We start from the raw sequence: 18413 nt of genomic DNA on the forward strand, positions 1-18413 counted from the left end.
AGAACCTACCACTTGTTGAACTTTGCTGTCGTGTCAAAGATGAATGTCTTCAGCTATCTGGAAGGCTATTAAAATATTCCTCCCTTTTCCAACTACAAATTTGTGTGAGGCTGGATTTTCTTCATGTAATTTGACCAAAATAACGTGTCAAGACATTAGAGGCAGAAGCAGATATGAGAATCCCCTTTCTTCTATTAAGCCAGACAGTAAAGAGGTTCAGAAAAATGTAGTAAATGCCACTCTTCTCATTATTTTTTATTTGTAAAATACGATTTTATCATAAAATGTTATTTGTTAATATGTAATTGGTTATCATTGTTATGTTTAGATGAATTAACACCTAAATACTTATAATTTTTTTTCTCATTTCCAATTTCCAAAATGGAGATATCAATAGATAGAATTCATATAAGCAGAAGCCCCTTGGGGTACCCCACATTTTTAAGGACCACTAGAAAGTTTGAGACCCGCTGAAGTAGAAGATAAAGCCCTGAGTGAGGGTTATGAGTGGAGCTGTTTTAAGCCCGTGGGCTAAGGGGGAGCTGAAAGACCAAGACAGTCTGTCTGTTTCATGAGCTCACCCCTTGGTCCAGCACAGGACCTCCAGGAGCGGGGACACCGGGAGCGGGCACATGAGTGAGCGCGGGCACATGGTGGGCAGGCACATTGTACAGTGCTGGCAAGTACTGACCTCAGTGGTGAGGCTCACTGAGCTTCAGCTTATTCTTTGATCTCCTTTTCTTTCAAAACAACTAGGAATGAACTTTAGAACTAACTCGCCCAGTCTGGACAGCCTCGGACTGCTGGGACTCAGAAAACATCCTTGTGTCCAGAGTGGATTTTTTTCATTCTCACTAAAAGAGATCATGAATGAAAGACCTTAGCTCATAATAAGGACTCAACAAATGCCATTCATTATTATTAGTAGTAACAGAATTATTATCAACATATTGTTCTTGGAGTTGTATACTCCCTCATGATTTTTGTATCCTGTTTTCAAAAGACAAACTATGTGGGCTGGCCCAGTGCTGTAGTGGTTAAGTTTGTGCACTCCACTTTGCCAGCCTGGGGTTGCAGTTTCAGATCCCAGATACAGACCTATGCACTGCTCATCAAGCCATGTTGTGGTGGTGTCCCACATATAAAATAGAGGAAAATGGGTACAGATGTGAGCTCAGGGCCAACCTTCCTCACCAAAAAAAAGAAAAAAAAGCTTGTTATTGAAGGTCTGTGTATCATCCTTGATTTTGCTTCTTGGCCTCAAAGCTTAGAGACTTACTGTCTGGCCCTTCACAGAGGAAGTCTGCTTGTCCACGTCCTCTGTGTTTCAACAGCTCCGGTTCCCTGGTCTTCCACTGCTTTGCCGTATCCCCTCATGGTTTGGCAGTGGACCCCTGGGTTGGGAGCACGTCACAGAGCCTGGATGGATAACGGTTTGTGCAGGCAGGTCTGCAGTGAGGGGCTCTGTCTGTCTTTCAAAACATCTAATCAGATTCTTCCTAAGTTGCCTACATTAGGGTGATAAATTCTGGTCATGAAACATATTTTTGGGGCTGCTGCTGACTGTTCTTCTGGAAGAAGTAGTTCAAGGCCAAAGATGCCTTTTCAAAGGAGGAATCCCGTGGGCCAGCAGTGGTCATATGAAAATCATGGGTGCTGTTGCCATCCAACTCAGCTTGCTTGGACTGGTCCTGGCAGCAAGGGCCGGGCAACTTGGCAATTCTTCAGGGCCTCCCAATTGTCTTCCGTTTCCAAAGAATGTTGTTTACGACATGAAACAGCTCCCTTCCTCCCTGCTAATACAAAAAAAAAAAAAGAAATCTGCTTGAGATGGATGAATGGTGCCAGTGACTGCGCTGCTGCGGCCAGGGGAGTTGGAGGCATCTTCCCCTGCAAGAGGCAGTAACTCCCCGGCTGAGTGAGACAAGCACCGTCGCCTCCTGCGCTGTATTTTAGCAGTTATGGGCTAGACTCCCTGAGCGCCATTCCTGGCCTTAAGCTGTCTGTGCCTCAGTTGTTTCGTCTTTAAAACGTGAGTGATAAGTAGTGCCTACCTCACCAGGTGCTGGTGAGGGCAAGGGAACCATGTACGTGAAGCCGTCGTAGTATTACCCAGCACATAGCGCTCTTATCATTTTCTAGCGAACGACAGAAGTAGCATTGATTTGGGTTAGGAGGCAGTTAGAGTAACGCTGTGAAGACTATTTGGAGTGTTTCTCACCACATCCCTTCCATTTCCATTTTCATTTGGCAAACTTTTTTTTATTGTCTATGATGTACCAGGCACCAGGCATTGGAAGACTAATAAGACATACTCTCTGACCCCAAGATGCAGAGTCCTTGGCAATACGAATTCATTCATTCAGCAAGTACTGGAAACATAGGGCTGACAGTCCTATGCAGAGGCAGACATGAGCCAAATGAATCATTACAAACCAGGACCATGATGGGGTCTAATGGAAACCTCCCCAGCTGTGCAGGCACCGTCAGAGAAGGCCCCGCTGAGGAAGGGATATTCAAGCTGAAAATGGAATAGGCATAGGAGAAAAGTGCTCTGGAGGAAGGAAGAGCATAGGAAGGAAGGCGGAAAAACCGCATGGGCAAAGGCCCTGGGGCAAGGAAGATTGTGAGATTCGGACACTAAGAGGCCAGTGTGTGGAGGGCAGAGAACAAGGCAGGAGGGAGAGGGGCTGGAGAGGTGGTCAGGAGTCAGATTACACAGGGCTTGGAGCCAGACAGAGTTAGGAAAAGAAGGTTAAGGCAGAGAAGTGACATGATCTGGTTTGTATTTTTAAACATATGCTCTGCACAGAATGGATTGCATGGCCCAAAAGAGAAAGCAGGGGTTCAATTTCAGTACTCAATTCCATCAAGCAAGAAAAATGGCAGAAAGAGCTGGGACGGAGGGAAGTGAGCGGATCTGCGATGTGTTTTGAAGGTCAGAGCAACAGGACTTGCTGAGAGGTTTGATTGAGTGCTGAGGGTGAGGGAGAGGGCATAGAAAACCCCTGGACTTTGGATGAAGGCACCGGGTGCTTGGTGCTGCTGCTCACCGAGTTGGGAAAGGCCAGGGAGGAACAGGTCTGCGTCAAGAGTTCTGTTTCGGCCGAGTTAGGTTTGAGATTCTTATTAGCCATGTATGTGGCAATGCCAAGTTAGATACCCAAGTCAGGCTCTGGAAAGAGGTCCAGGCTAGAGATACAGATGTGGGAGTCATCAGAGTATCGTGGACTACACAAGGTCACCTAGAGTGTGTGTGGACAGAGAATAGGACAGGGAGAGAGCATGGGGACACTCCACAATAAAACGGTCGTACCCAGGAGATGAGTCAGAAGTGGGAGACAGTAATGAGTGAGGTGGAGGAAAATAAGAAAAATGTTCCAAGAAGGGAGCGGCAAGTATGATGAACTTGCTGAGAAGAACAGACACACAGGGCTGCATCTGGCAACACAGAGGTCTTGGGTACCTTGTTAGAGCAGTGAGAACAGAAGCTTTACTGGAGGGTGGGGGGTAAGGAGAGCACGTGAGGTGAGAGACGGCCAGTGGAGACAACTCTTCCCTAAGCTTTGTCATAAAGCACAGCAGAAAAATGGGCAACAGTCTCAGGGGGAATCTTGAAGGATGGGCAGTAACTGGTCAAGTAGAGTTGGAGAGGCAGTCTGTCTAAGGAGGATGTGGGTACAGTACTTGCAGAGTGATTGGAGCAAGAGCACAGAAATGAAATGTGTGTGCTTTCTGTACGGTGTTTCTGGAAGTTCCAGAGTCGACTCTATGCTTCGGAGTTGTGCCATCTTGAAACAATCTAGTTTAAATCCTGTTGGTTTTCCAGTTACTAGATTCTCTGTTAGAGAGACAGGTGAATCTCTGAGAAAATCTGATCTTTTTTGGCTGATTGCTTTGAAAAGATAAACCTGGATGATTAAGCAGCTGTATTTTTAAAATTTCTTTCTTATGAGCTAAACTGGTTAGAAATTCAAGGAGTGGGAAACGGAAGCTTGTTTTATCCTAGGACGTCACACACTGCTATGTGGGGAAGGGAGATGGGATGAAAAGGGGAAAGGAGGCGATGTGAAACCACAGGGCAGTGCTACACTGTTGATGCTGCAAAAATCGGGGGAATGCACAGGAGGAGCGCCACCACCCTGGGGGAGACCTGGGTTCTCTGTGGTGATTTGAGCTGGCTTCCAGCCACAGCTGTGCCCCATATCGCCTGCAGGAGTTTACTAAAATCACCTTTTCTCCCCTGGAATTTGCTTTCTTTCCTGTAAAATATAAATTGTTTATTCTCGATATAAATTGTTCGTTTCACAAGACTGTTTTGCACGTCCAAGGAGACTGTGGCGCCAACCATGAGGCAGTCGTGTGGTGGTCATTTCACCTGGCCCCGTGCACCCGTGCGGTGACGCCAAGCATGCCCCCACCCTGTGTTCTGCAGAGACGCCTCTTCCCCTTATGACTTAGCGAAGACTCGGGCCGCCCCCGTTTACCTAGGACAGGGCAACACCCCCGTCCAGATTCCCGCTTCGTCTCATGAACGATAAACGGCGTCCCGCCACGGAGTGACGGGAACAGACGGTCCTTGGCCCGCTGTGGTCCAGCCTCTGGAGCATCCCCAGGCCAGCGCGCCGAGCCGCCCCGAGCGGAGCGGCGACCAGCCCCGGGGACCAGGCCCGGAGCCTCGGCACCTGCCGTCCAGCCCGCCCCGCGCCGCAGGGGAAGCGCAGCCCGTCCCGCTCGGGGCCTTCGGGCCAGGGACCGCGCGCGCCCGGGCACGTGCCCCTCCCGCGGGGTCCGGAGAAAGGCCCGCCCCGCCCACCGCCCGCCGGCCGGTGGGCGGGGCGGACCGAGGTCGGGGCGCGGGCCGGGCGGCACCAGTGCGGTCCGAAGACAGGCAGGGTGCACCCGGGGCTCGCGGCGCCGGCCCGACCATGGTGCAGGCCTGGTACATGGACGAGGCCGACGACGACCCGCGGCGGCCCCACCGCGCGGAGCCCGACCGCCCGGTCGGCCTGGAGCAGCTGCGCCGGCTCGGGGTCTATTACTGGAAGGTACGCGGGGACGGGGCGCGCCCGGGGTGGGCGGGCGGGAGACGTCGCCCCTCAGGTCCCCCGAGCTCCCGCGCACACCCCAAGCCACGGCTAGCGGGGTCCAGCGGCCGTGGCGGGGCCGGGGCGCGCCGCGCACGCTCGGCTCTCGGCGGTCTGAGGGCGCTGCGCATGCTCGGCTCTCGGCCGTCTGAGCGCGCTGCGCATGCTCGGCTGAGGGGCTGGGTGGTCGGGGCCGGGGCGCGGTGCGCAGGCTCGGCCGCGGGGCCAGAAGGTCGGGGCCGGGGCCTGGTGCGCATGCTCAGTCGCGGGGCCGGGTGGCCGGGGTGCGGAGTCTGGAGAGGGTGTCGGAGCTGGCGGGTCCGTTGCTGCCGCAGTTCTAGGCCGGGGCCGTGTTGGGACCGGTGGGGTCCGGCTCGGCCGGGGCGTGCGGGAAGGACGCGGCTGAGTTAGGGGCCCACACGGGGCGCGGCAGGAGGGTTTAGGGTCCCTCCAGGGCCCTTGTGCGGTGCACCCACCTTCTGGCGAGCGCGGGGCCGCGTGCACTCCCTCCGAGCCTGGTGAGGCGTGGGTGCCCACGTGGGTGCCCAGCCCGCCCGGAGCGAGGGATACACGCTCGGCGGACTCCGCAGCCCCGCGGTCCCCCGGGAGGGGATCAGAGCGAGGGCCAGCGACGGGTCCCTGGATGACCTGGTCCTTCTGAGACCGGAGGTGACGGCCCCTGTGCACTGGGAGTGGAGGTCGCCAGTCTAGGCTTCTTGGCGTCGCAAGGACTTCTCTGAGGGAAACACGAGTTTCATTTCGTGTGCCTGTTAATCCTTACATAGTATATATCTTTTCTTGGGCTAAGATTTAACCCAACCTACTGGAACTTACCGTCCTCGAAGCAGTCAAGTGGTAAATAATGTCTATCATGAGAGGCAAATAAGTTTTGTTTTATGATAAAATAATTTATTTGCAATCCAGACAATCAGAAGGGTCAAGTGACTGCACTGCGGGGCTTCCATTGTGTACCTGACAGTTTAAGAGCAAGAGTGACGTGCTGGGCAGCTTCTGAATGATCCAAAGGATAAAATAAGACGTTTTGAAAGGCATCTTCTGTTATTCCATAGAGTCAGACCCACTTCTGCCTTCTAGTTCCCCTCTGGATGGTGAGTTGAGGGCTGTCAAAATAAAACTGTTTACTCTCTGGTTTTGGTGTCCTGTGTATTTGTCTGTGCCGTCTTGATAATACCCATTCTTGACCAGTGGGAGCAGGTGCCGCACTTTGCGTGTGCGCTCTTGGTGCGGTGGCCTGGAGAGGGAGAGCTGGCCCTTCTACACACATGCTCAATCTGAAGTCGATTGTTGTGCTGTGGAGCAGCCGTGTGCATGTCATGTGGCGGTGGATTTGCTAATTTGGGGAGTCTTTGTAGAAATAATGGATCGATGACTAGTACTTTGAGATATCCTGGAGTTTGCTGTTCAGCCATTGTGATAAGATGCATTTTATTGCAACAGAAGGCAAAGTACGCCAAGTTCATTGCTGATAGTTTGAAGTAGGAGTTCAGATTAACTCTGGCGGGGGCCCTAGGGGAGTGCTTCCCGAAGAGGTGACATTAAAATTAGACCTTAAACAATAGATAGGATTGTGATGAATGACAGTGGTGAAAGGGCTTTCTAGGCGGAGGAAGCTGTCAAGGCCAAGGGCGTGGGGATGTGGAGCATGAAGTATTTGTGAAGAGTAGCAAATGGTCCTGTTTGCTTTAGAATGTAGATTTTTTTTTGAAACAGGAAATAGGGACAGAGGAGTCGGAAAGGCCCCTGAAGTCAGACAATGGAAGCTGCTTCTCCCAGCATAAAGAACTTGCGTTGTGTTTGTAGGTCTGAGGGCCTGGAAATGAGCTGACTGAGGAGACGCCATAGAGAGATTGGTTAGACCCCAGGGGGTGGACTGGTGATGGAGGAGCGGGACACGGTGGAGAGAGTGCACCCTGCATGGGCTGGAGGCGATGAGGGCTGCGCCTAGGCTCATGGTGGTGGGACTAGAAATGTGAACTAGAATCCCCCAGAAAGGCCTGCTGGAAAGATGGGAGCAGGAATTAAATACACCGTTGTTATTTTTAGCTGTTATGGAGAAAGGGAAAACCATTGAGAGAAACAGGGAAGGAGGGGAGGGGAATGGGGAGGGGAAGAAGGTGAGAATTTAGAAGTATCATCATCCTGGAGATCCAGAAAGAGGATGTTTCGTCTCCTTGCATTGGTGTGACCTCCTTTTGTTGTGTAAACACTTTTAGCTGGATGCCGACAAGTATGAGAATGATCCAGAATTAGAAAAGATCCGAAAAGAGAGAAACTACTCCTGGATGGATATCATAACCATATGCAAAGATAAACTGCCAAATTATGAAGAAAAGGTAAGGGAACTCTAAATTATTTGAAAAGGAGAGTCATTATGTTCACTTCTAATAAACACACTTTTCTTTCTTTTTTCTTTTATGTCTTCGTTTGGGTTTTGTATCAGAGTAATGCATGTTTGAATATTTTTATTATTAAACATTAGGAGGATAAAGGCAGAAGTAGATTTGAACAGATGGAAAGTGTTCGTTTATTGAGACGGGGCCTGCCTTCCTCAGATTTTCATGTGGCTTCTAACCTGCCAGTGTGATCAGCGTGACTGCATGTGTGTGTGTGATCAGCATGACTGCCAGGAGCCAGGATGTCTGTGTGGGTGACTCGACTCTACACATCCAAGCTGTGTGATGTTGGGCCAGGGTCCTAGCCTCTCTGTGCCACCATTCCCTCATGTCACTGGGGATGACAGATAGCACCTATGTAAGTTATTATATGTAAACTATTTAGCATCTTGCCTGGGACATGGTAAGTGCTGTGTAAGTCTTAATTCTTTTACTGCTAGTTTGTTGGTAGTTTTCATAAAATATTCTAGCTCCTGCCCCCTTATCCTTATAATACTTCTTTCTATGGAGAGAATTTCCGTCCACCTCAGTCCTGGTCTTTGGAGGCGTGGGCCAGTGGTTGGGTCTGTGCTCGTGTGCGCGATGGTCTCCAGTAGACGTAGAGAATGTCCCTTCTGTGCTAGATTAAGATCTTCTACGAGGAGCACTTGCACCTGGACGATGAGGTCCGCTACATCCTGGAGGGCAGCGGCTACTTTGATGTCAGAGATAAAGAGGACAAGTGGATCCGGATTTTCATGGAGAAAGGAGACCTGATAACTCTGCCTGCAGGCATTTATCACCGCTTCACGCTGGATGAGAAGGTAGAGTCGTGTTTATCTTTGAGGCTGGTCTGTGCACGGATGTCGGAGACTTGTGACACTGCCTGCTCTGCTGCGTGAGGCCGAGTGCCTCTGAGCACACGCAGCCGCGGCTCGCGGCTCCTGCGCCTTTGCTCCCGGGAGAGGTCCAGCTGGAGGCTGAGAGCTGGGGCTCCTGTGTCCACCTTGTTCTTGGCCAGCTCCGCCTTGGTTCCTGGCGGACAGTGGCACATGTCGGTACACGCAGCCGTGGTCAGGTCGAGGCGGAGCGGGTCAGCAGGAAGCGGTCCCGCCCGTCTCGTGGAGAGCGCATTGTTACTAATCCTAGGCCTGCAGCTTCGGGACGCCCCTTGTTACGTTGTCCTTTTTAACAGCATTTCAGTTTTGGAACTTAACAGTCGTGCAATACAGTCATTGAGATTGGGAAACAACAGCAATGAGATAGTTCTTAGGTTCTCTGGATGTGATTTGGACTAAACCTGAGATTTAAGAATAACTTTTGAATGGAAAATAAAGGCAGGCGACTTAAAATTCAGACATTTGGAAGGGTGTGCAGTGAAAACCTCCCTCCCACCCCTGTGCTCCGGCCCTGCTGTTCTCTCCCTGAAAGTAACCAGCATTATGTCTTTAAAAATCTTTTTAGAGAGGTGTCCTCCATATTCAGGCGAAAGAGGATCAGAATTCTTTGTCCTTTTACACAGGATGCTCATGGTTCTGCGTTTCCCTTTTTCCACTCGCGATGCTTTGGGGATGGCTTCAGATCAGTATGTGGGGCCTCATCCCTTATTTACAGCTGTGTGGCATCCATGCTTGGGTGCTCCCTAATTATCTAACCATGAATTTAGTCCATCGAATGCACGATCCCTTATGATGGGTTTATGAATTGTTTCCAGTTCTTTGCTATTGTAAACGGTGCTGTAATGAATAACCTTATGCATTTATCATTTTGCACTTAAGTGAGTTTATCTGTTGGATAAATTCCTAAAGTGAAAACTGGATTAAAAGGCATGAGTATTTTTGATTCTGAAGCACGATGCCAGGCTGTCCTCCCTTGTCATCAGCACGAGGGCCCTGCGAACGCTTAGGAAGATGGTACTGGGGATGCGGGAAGGGGTGGCTGAGTGGGCTGGCGGGGTCGGCGCACAGGGATGCGTTCGTGGAGAGCGCAGCGCCCACGCCCGCGGCCACACTCTTGCTGCCTGGGCACCGGCTTCTCAGCTTGGCCAGAGCTCCCGGTGCTGACGTTCTTCCGGAGGATGAAACGTGACTAAAGTGTTAAGACACAGGAATGAAACAGCATGGGAGGCTGTCTCGACAGCTGGTTTAACGCGGTGCTGGGTGTGTTTGTGTGTTTTGCAGAACTACGTCAAGGCCATGCGGCTGTTTGTGGGAGAACCGGTGTGGACGGCGTATAACCGGCCGGCTGACCACTTCGAGGCCCGAGGCCAGTACGTGAAGTTTTTGGCGCAGTCAGCCTAGGGCGCCACTTGCGGCCTGGCGCCCCTTGTGGCGGTCCTGGACGTGACGACAGCGGAAAATCTATCGTTTCCTCCTTCCTTTCTGTTAGACTTGAGGCTAGGTGAGCTTTCCTTTGTGAGATTATTTGATCAGAATATGTTTTAATGAAAGGAGCTATAAAACTGATTTTTACGTAGAAGCAACTGTGGAAATGTGAACGAATCACATGCCTTTTCTCTAGTTTGAGATGAGTGGTTCGGTAGCCCTGTGTTAGCGCACGCATCAACAGTAACCCGAATGAGTCCCACCTCCTCCACGCAGCCCTCAGCTGCCCGACCTGGACCTGGCGCTTCCACTCTAGGCAGCTTTCAGTCGACGCCCCGCCTGCCTGAGGAGAAGGTGTGATGGTAGCTGACTGACAGGTGGAGACACCTTTGTCCCAGCACCCCAGACGAAGAGTGCTGGGGGACAAGCCCTCGTGTCGGGGACGCTCACAGTTGCTCCCCCCACTTTCTTGTTCCCAGGGGAGGAACTGCCTTAATCCTGCTCGTGGCTGGAGGTCACCGTGTGTCGAGGGCTGCGGCGTTCGGTGAAGCGCTCCGTGTAGAGTCTCCGTGGTCGTAGGTGTAGATGGTTCGTTTCATCTGCGTTAGTGTTTGTTCAGTGTGAGATTTCTAGGTTAACGTCACCTACTATAAATCTTTTACAATCAAGCTTTTGAATTTTAACAAGAAAACTAGGATGTTATTTTTTTACTCAATTCTGAGAGATGATTATACCTAATTTGTTAGAATCATAGAAAAACCCCAAATCAACCTCATGTTTTAGAAGGGCGGGTTGTGTGAAGTACTCTTTAAACTGGATTAAAACCTCCATGTTAAAGTTAACCTTTCATCGCCTCTGCGTTGGTCGGGGCAGAGGGAACACAAGCCTTCAGCGTTTCGGTAAACTGTGAGGGTTTGTAGGATTGACGTGTGTGCAGACCGCACGATGATAATGACGGGGACACCGGGCTCTCTCCACCATGTACCACCTTCTGCCCCCGACCGAGGCTGAGGAGGACAGATGTGGGGTAGAGGGCCACTTGGGGTTCCTTGGACAGTCCCCGCCTGTCCCTCCCATGGATGGTGTGGTCACTTCAAAGCGTCGTCCCCCTCTCCTGAGTTGGTAATCCACTTGTGTCCATGGGGTTTCCCTAATCACACAGTGAAGTTTGCAGCTTCACACCTTTCATTTTTACAGCACAGCTTTGACGACTAGACTGGGCTCCGGGTCTGCAGCCAGCAGGGCCTCTGTCCTGGAGGCTCAGAATGAGGAAATTGGACAGGATCAAAGCATTTCACCACTGATGGACATGTGGGAGGCGGGAGGGGCTGGGCCTAGGGATTCTATTGTTCACCGGGGTGAGGGTCCTGCACCCTTCCCAGTGCCTGGCTGGCTGGGTGGGGGAGTGACTGACACATCTGGCTTTAGTCATACAGACTCTGAATGTTAAATTCAAAAGTCATTTTTTTAAAAGCTGTTTTCTTTTGGAAAGTGTATCATGCAAAAACTTTTAGAAACCTCAGATAGTTTTCTGAGGTACGCAATGAACTGGAGAATTACAGGATGTTGTGAAACAGAGCCAAGTAATTCCTCCTTTTGGAACGTGACAGGAACAAACTAGCAGTCAGTGCAAGACAAGTTAGCATGTGGCCCTGTTGGAGTTGACTCCGTCTCAGGATTTCACTCAGATTTCCCAAGCTGCTCGTCAGCCCCCAGCCTCCTCTGCCCGGCTGCTGGGGTGCTGTGTGCCTGCGTCCTGCTGCTGCCTCCCTGCCCCGTTCCCCTGGCATAAAGGAGAACTGAGCCCCTGGCTCCAGGGGACGGCCTGAAGCCGGTGGCCTTGGATGTGAGGGGTGTGTGCGTGTGCTGAATCGCACATGTGATTAACTGCATGTTCTTCCTAAATCCCAAATGAAGGCTGCAGTCTCCAGTCGCTTCCTGGGTCAGGGGTCGGGGCTCTCTGGGAACCTTCTAGGTAATGCACAGGCCAGCCCACCTGCTAGCACAGCCAGTGAGACCGCCTCCACTAACCTCCCCAGCTTCCCTTCCTCATCCCCTGATGATGAAGATGACACTTCCTAGTTCTCCACGCATCCCACGGTCCTGTGCTCTGCTCGAGGCTAAGTACTGGTGGTGGGGCGGGAAGGCGAAGTCGAGCTACTTTTATCTTTGTAAAGATAAAAGCGATAAGAAAAACCTATCTGGGGTCCAGAGTTCTCCCGAGGGGACACTGTAACTTTCTGCATTTTGTTGAAAGCATCTGACAGATATTGGGAGCAATTTCCTGAAGAACTTGGGAGTCTCTGCCTCCTGAAAACAACGTTAAGATGAGCACACGATAGGAAATTGGATCAGGGTGACGAACACTTGGTTCTATCTCCCCATTGCCCCGAATCTAGGGAAATGACAAAGATATTTTTAAAAGTTAAGTGTAGTGGTCTTAAAAATATGTCTATAAGTTCTTCAACAATGTTCCCACCAAAGATGGAGCCCAGTTCTTCCTTGAGTGTGGGCTGGACTTTGTGACTGATTTCTGATGGGTAAGATGTGGCAGAAGTGACCCTGTGGGACAGCTGTCACCCGGTCTCTCTTGGATCACTCGGGGAGGCCAGCTGCCATGCCATGAGGTCACTCCAGCAGCCACTACCTTGCCAGGTGTGAGGGCGCTGCCCAGGAGGCAGCCCCTCTGGCCCCAGCCCCTGTCGAGCCCTCAGATGACGCAGCCCCAGCCGACATCTTGACTGCACCTCACGAGGGACCCAGCGCCACCCAGCTAAACACTTCCAGATTCCCGACTCTCAGAGACTGTAGGGGATGGTAAATTTATTACCTTATTGTTATTGCTGTAAAATATCACTAACATTTGGAGTGATTCTGTTACACAGCATTGATAATGTAAAGTGTAAATCCGTAACAACAGTGGTCCCCCCGCTCCAAAAAAAAGGTACTATTAGCAGATCAACTATTTTGAGAAACAGAAGCGAGAGAATCCGACCTATGGAGATGCGAGATGGAACAGAACTGCTTCCGTGAGGGCAGCACCATGCGTCGGACTCGGGGGCAGCAGGTCGAGGCGGGTGGTATCACGGGGGAAGTGAACACTCTTGTCCCCCAGGCTGTGGGCACCCTGAGGATGGGCTGTGCCCTGCAGCACTGGCTTGTGGTGCGCAGGCTGGTGCTGGGGTGAGGATGGGCTGGAAACAGTGGTGTGCTGACGCGATGGCTGACTCCTGCACCTCGCCAGGCTTGCCCCAGGCCAGTGGAGGTCCCGTCCTGTCCCAGGATCTTGATTCTGTGCTGTAAGTGGTCATGCCGTGGCCTCTGCTCTTGTCTTAATTGGGGCTTTTCGTTGGAAGTGACAGAAACCCAATGTGAAGGAGCCTCTGCCAGGGGCACATGAGGTGATAGGACGTGCACGAGTGCATCTAGGGGACAGGCACAGTGTCACCCTCTGCTTCCTGGCCCTGCCTCTCTCTCGAGCTGGGCATGTTCTCTGTTATGGACAAGATGTCTCCTCAGGGTGGGGATGCAAGCCTGCCTTCCCACACCCCACGGCCCGGGATGGGCCACTTCTCTGCCCAGCTCTGGTCCCCGAGCTTCCTGGGGAGGGTTCTGTGTGACTCCACCTGGGTTGGAAGCTCTGATGAGGGTGACATGGTCACACGGAGCAGTTGTGGCTGCGAGGGGCCAACCCTGAGCCTCAGAGGAGGGGTGACCGTGGTGCCTGGTCTGCTGTCCCTGTGGGGACCTGGTAGTGTCCCCACGGCTGTGTGCCACGTGCGCAGGAGTCTTGCCGGTCGGAAGGAAGGCCAGCAGCCACAGTGTGACTTCTGGATTGATGGGTTAGGGAAGGCCTGAGCTTCATCTCCAGGGGAAGGAACCGCCCTGCCATGGGCTTTGTGGGGTCCCACGACTCCAGGTTTTACAGTCTCTCCTCACAAGCCCTGGGGATGACAGCTCGTGGACGGTCTAGAGTGGGGGCGTGAGACAGTCCGGCTCAGACGAGCAGAGCCGTCTACTGGGTGTCCCCCTGGCACACGGGGCCTCCTGATGCCCTCGGAGCAGGAGAGGCCTGTGGCTAGCTGTCTCTAGGGCGGTTGGCAGGAAGGGCCAGGTCAGGGTCACCTGCTTAATCTGGGGGTCGCAGCTCCCAGTTGGAACTGATGGTAACGTAGCCTTGCCACCGGTGGTCTGTATTGTAGGAAGCAGCAGCTGCTCCTGAAGTTCACTCCGTCCTCTGCCCCTCAGGAGCCATCTTGGCCCGGGCCAGTCCCCTGCATCTCAGTCGGCCCGGCTGCCGTAGCAGAATCCCAGACTGCACCCACATGGCAGGCCTTGATTTCTCACCGTTCTGGAGGCTGGAAGTCCAAGGTCAGGGCACCAGCAGGGTCGGGTTCTGGTGAGGACCCTCCTCCGGGCTTGCAGACGGCCGCCTCACTGTGTCCTCATGTGACGGAGGGAGAGCGGGCTCTGGCGTCTCTCTTATCAGGGCACTGACCCTGTCATGGGGCCCCACGCTCACAACCTCATCTAACCCCTGCTCCCGAAGGCCCCACCTCCCGTGCCGTCCCACCAGGGACCAGGGCCTCGCCGTGTGGATGTGGGGCATCCGTTCACAGCACACGGGCAGCAGAAGTTAAGAGCTCCCCTTAGAAACTGGAATCTGAGGTCAGTCTGTGGGTCAGGAACACCAGCCTCAGGCCTCTGCGCCTCCCACTTGCCTCCAGGCCCCCCGCCTTGCTGGGTGCGGGCTGCTGCTGGGCTCTGGGGGCTGGCTCGGGCTCTTTGGCGGAAGCGGGAGCAGCGGGCTTTGCTTTCATCTGGCAGGCAGCACTCCCACCGCCGCTTGATCGAGCCCTTGATCCTGCTGATGGAAAGGTGGACAAAATCTGCATTTTGACAAATGTTCTCATGGGGGTGTGTGTGTGCATGAGTGTGCACACCCGGGCCCTGGATAAGGATGCTAGAAACTTCCCACCCTTTCCTCCTACCCATCCACCAGGCTGGGCCCGGAGGAGGGAAGGGCAGCCTGTTGGAGGGCAGAGGAGGAGCCTGGGCGGGGGGGGGGGCCAGGGCACAAGATGCACCTGGGGGTGCGTGCTGTCGCTGGGAGAAGGGGTCTGCAGAGCCCCACATGGCTCGGCCTGCAGCCCGGCCCTGGTCCTTTGGGAACGTGAGGCTCAGCTTCCCTGGGAACCAGCGCCCTTGTCTGAATTTCTGTGTTCTGTGCTCAGCTTTCTGCCTTAGGAAGTTACTGGCTTTCAAAGCGTCCTCTTAAATGCGGTGGGGGCCGGGGCATTGGCTGCCATCTCGGCAGGAGGATACCACCCAGGACGCTGGTCTGGGGCTGGCTGTGCCCGCAGTGACCTTGCCCTGGGCGTGGGCTGACTGCTCTGGAAGGAGGGCGCTTTTCCAAGGAAGGGAGCCCTCCATCAGGGCCCCTCTCCTCTGCCTTCCTTTGTCCTTGTATTTTAATGTCTTTTATTTTCTGTGTTAAAAATGCTTGTCTTTATTTTGCACAAACTCTTCCAAAAAATCACCCGTTTGAAAACCCAGATGGAATCTCGTCGGAGCAATACAACAGCCCAGCGAAGGACAGATCAGTGACAGCAGTGTGACTTGCCTGGTACTTGTGTATTTTCTGGCCTGCTCCATCATCGTTCATGAATGCTGTGGTTCTCTGGTGAGTGGGACGCTGTGGCACCTGATGTTATTGATTGCCCCACAGGAGGACACGGGGTGGGGACCAAGGATACGGGATGACACTGGCAGTGCCAGGGACAGAGGCGTGCTCTCCGAGTTCTGTCCTGCCAGGGCTTCTGGCCAGTGGCCACCCATCTTGGCATCAACACTGGTGGCTCTGAGCTGCCTGGGCCGCCGGTGTCACACTCTCCAGAGATGTTAGGAGGCGCCTGTGGCAGCATCGCCTCCTCCACCTGCATAGGGGCTTCTGGGGGCGGGCGTGGAGGAGGGAGGGAGCCCAGCGAAGACCAGGAGGAATGAAAACACCGAGTGCATGAGAACACAGATGCTGGCCCTGCTGTGAGGCAGTGAGCCCCACTTCTGCCACCTGCGGAGCTGTGTGGCCTTGGGAAGGTCACTCAGGCTCTCTGTGCCTCAGTTTCCTCCCTGTGAAGCGAGTAGGGCTGCGGGGAGCTCCGTGAGAGTGTGTCCGTGAGGCGCCCAGAGGTGGAAGGCACAAAGGGCCGTTTTCTAGTATTGAAGAAATCTACTTCAGTCCTCACAAGCATGTGCCTCAGCGGGCATGGCGGGTTGAGTAGTGATTGCCAAACATTTGTGTCAGCCGGGAACGTCCGACACGGCCTTATTGGAAATGGGGTCTATGCACATGCGATGGGGTAAGGATCTCTGAGAACACCCAGGGCAGGGCCTGGTGTCCTTATGAGCAGAGGAGAGGACATGGGAGACAGGTTGTAGGCATTCGGCCACAAGCCTAGGGCTGCTGGGGCCTGATGCCAAAGGGGCCTGGGACGTTGCCCTCTCTGAGCTTCTGGAAGGCTGCCTTGCTGACCCCCAGGTCTCAGGCTTCTGGCCTCCTGAACTGCGAGAGGAGAGCTTTCTCTTGTTCTAGCCACCCCGTCTGGTGACTGGCTCCAGCAGCGTCAGGAATCTAACACAGTCTTGTTTCCCATGCTTCAAACAACAATCCTGAGGTTCAAGGGCTCCGCTTCCCACCCAGGACCACCCAGCTGATGCGGGCAGCAGACTGGCCTGTGGGGCCTCCCCGAAGCCCGGTGTCTCCCAGGTGGTGCTGGGGGGACAGGGGCGGAAGCAGATGGCAGAGGATGCTCCAGTCAGCGTTCCGGGCTGTCCGCATCTCAGAGGCTGTCCGCGGTGTCAGCCCTGCCACTCCCTGGTGTCCTGGGGTCGTTATCTTGGTGGGTGGCATCCCCATCTGCCAGGCCCTCAGACGCTTCCTTGCTGCCACGTCCCGTCTGCCGCTTGGCTCTGTGGCTTCTGCCCCAGGAACGTGTCTCTGCCGTGGACCCTCTCTGCCCCTGGTCGCTGTTCCCCCTCTGCTGACTCCCGTCGCACAGGTGGGTGCGGTCTCGTCCTTTCCAAAGAGTCCTTAATTGAAGGCGCCACCTGGTCGCCAGGGTCCGACTGGAGTCCGACCCGTCTTGCATTGGCACCAGCTGGCTGGGTTGTCACCGTGTGGGCTGCATGTGGCCGCACGTGACATCTGTTGGTCATCCCTGGGGGGGCCCCCATGCTGTCTCCTCAGCCCCGGTCAGCAAAGCCTCCCGAGGTGCGTCCCTCGTGTGTGTCCTGTCGTCTTCCCCACCGAAGCTTCCTCTCCCTCCTCGCACCCCCACTGGTCCCTGCGACGCGTGGCTCCGCCGGCACTTGCCCAGCGCCTTGCTGGTCTGGAGTAGCTGTCTGTGGGGTTGGAGGTGGGGAAAGAGGCTCCTGCTGGGGACAGTGCCTGACCCCTCAGAGCAGACCTGGGCGGCAGCCCGCACCGTTCCCAGCCGCTCTGACCCACGGTCACTGGGAGAGAGACAGTCCCTTCTCCAGAAGGGTGGGGTGGGTGGCAGGGAACTGACCTGGGTTTCTGTCCATCTTTGCTGCTCCTGGGCAGATGTGAGCCCATTCGAGTCTCACAACAGATCTGTTCTCCTCCTTTTACTCATGAGTCACTGGCTTGGGAGGCTCAGAGGTCTCTTGGTCACTGGAGAGCTGGGCCAGGACGTGCCTTGGCCACAGGCAGAGTGAACTTCCCCTCCCGTGCCCGAGTCTCGGCCTGGGACCAGCTGTGGGGACAGACGTCGGGTCTGCTGGCCAACAGTGTGGCGAGGACGGAGGGAGAACAGGCGTGAGCACTTGAGTCCTGGGCCCCTCAGGGGATGTGGGGGAGCCACCCTTGCCACTCCCCACCTCCCGGAGGAGGAAGACCCTCTTTCCTGGGCTGGTGAGAGCACGGGGGAGAGAAGGGACGGTCCCCCACAGATGAGGCAGGAAGCCCCAGCCAAGCAGGAGCCTGTGCGCAGAGCTCACAGCCGTGGGCCTCTCAGCACGAGCGCCTGGCGCCCTCCCTCCCGAGTCTCCACTCAGGGGACAAGCCTCCTGTCCTTAAACATCCCCTTCGCCACCTCAGCCGGCCCCTCCACTCTGCCCTCTCCTTCTGGTTAATCGGCCTCCCGCTGGTCCCATAATAGGATCCATCACTTCGTGTCACAACGTCGTATTTCTTTCTTCGTGAGTTTGTTTCTTCAGCACTGTCCGACGGCAATACAATGGGAGCCACATGTGCAATTTAAAATTTTCTAGCAGCTGCGATAAAGTTAAAAGGTGATCTTAATTTGGATGTCTTATTCAATCTAATACATCCAACGTATGATCGTTTTAGAAGGTAATCAGTATAAAACTGATTGAGATGCTCTTCTTTTCATGAGTGTTTCAGAGAGTCTTCAGGGCACACTTGGAGCAGGCCAGGCGTCAGGTGCTTGGTTGTGGCTGGTGGTGCCGGGTGGGAGGTGTGGTGTAGACACTGGGGCCGCAGGGCACAGGTCGGCCTGGCTCTTGGCGCCACCGATGGGTCCTTACCTGTCGCGTGAGATGCTGGCGGCCTCTGCCTCGAGGGGTGG

At 54.1% G+C, this 18413-nt stretch overlaps 1 protein-coding gene and 1 long non-coding RNA gene across 3 annotated transcripts; one reads left to right on the forward strand and one right to left on the reverse strand.

Annotated features, from left to right (window-relative positions):
* Positions 1-237: 237 nt before the first annotated feature.
* On the reverse strand, positions 238-4771 carry LOC139075474 (uncharacterized). The gene is made up of 2 exons (XR_011525842.1): positions 4488-4771; positions 238-1796 (listed from the first exon to the last, which is right to left on the reverse strand). It is a non-coding gene; the product is annotated as an uncharacterized lncRNA (long non-coding RNA).
* An 8-nt stretch (positions 4772-4779) lies between these two features.
* Positions 4780-10646, forward strand: ADI1 (acireductone dioxygenase 1). 2 transcript variants are annotated; one of them, XM_070571785.1, is made up of 4 exons: positions 4780-5048; positions 7322-7441; positions 8125-8304; positions 9661-10646. In XM_070571785.1, the coding sequence occupies exons 1-4, from the start codon at positions 4929-4931 to the stop codon at positions 9778-9780; spliced, it is 540 nt and encodes a 179-aa protein (XP_070427886.1). In that variant the 5' UTR covers positions 4780-4928; the 3' UTR covers positions 9781-10646. The 2 variants fall into 2 exon arrangements, with proteins under 2 accessions (XP_070427886.1, XP_070427887.1); XM_070571786.1 differs by lacking the exon at positions 4780-5048 and adding an exon at positions 6493-6553.
* Positions 10647-18413: the final 7767 nt, after the last annotated feature.

Source organism: Equus przewalskii, chromosome 14 (assembly GCF_037783145.1).
Source record: "Equus przewalskii isolate Varuska chromosome 14, EquPr2, whole genome shotgun sequence".
Classification (NCBI taxonomy): domain Eukaryota; kingdom Metazoa; phylum Chordata; class Mammalia; order Perissodactyla; family Equidae; genus Equus; species Equus przewalskii.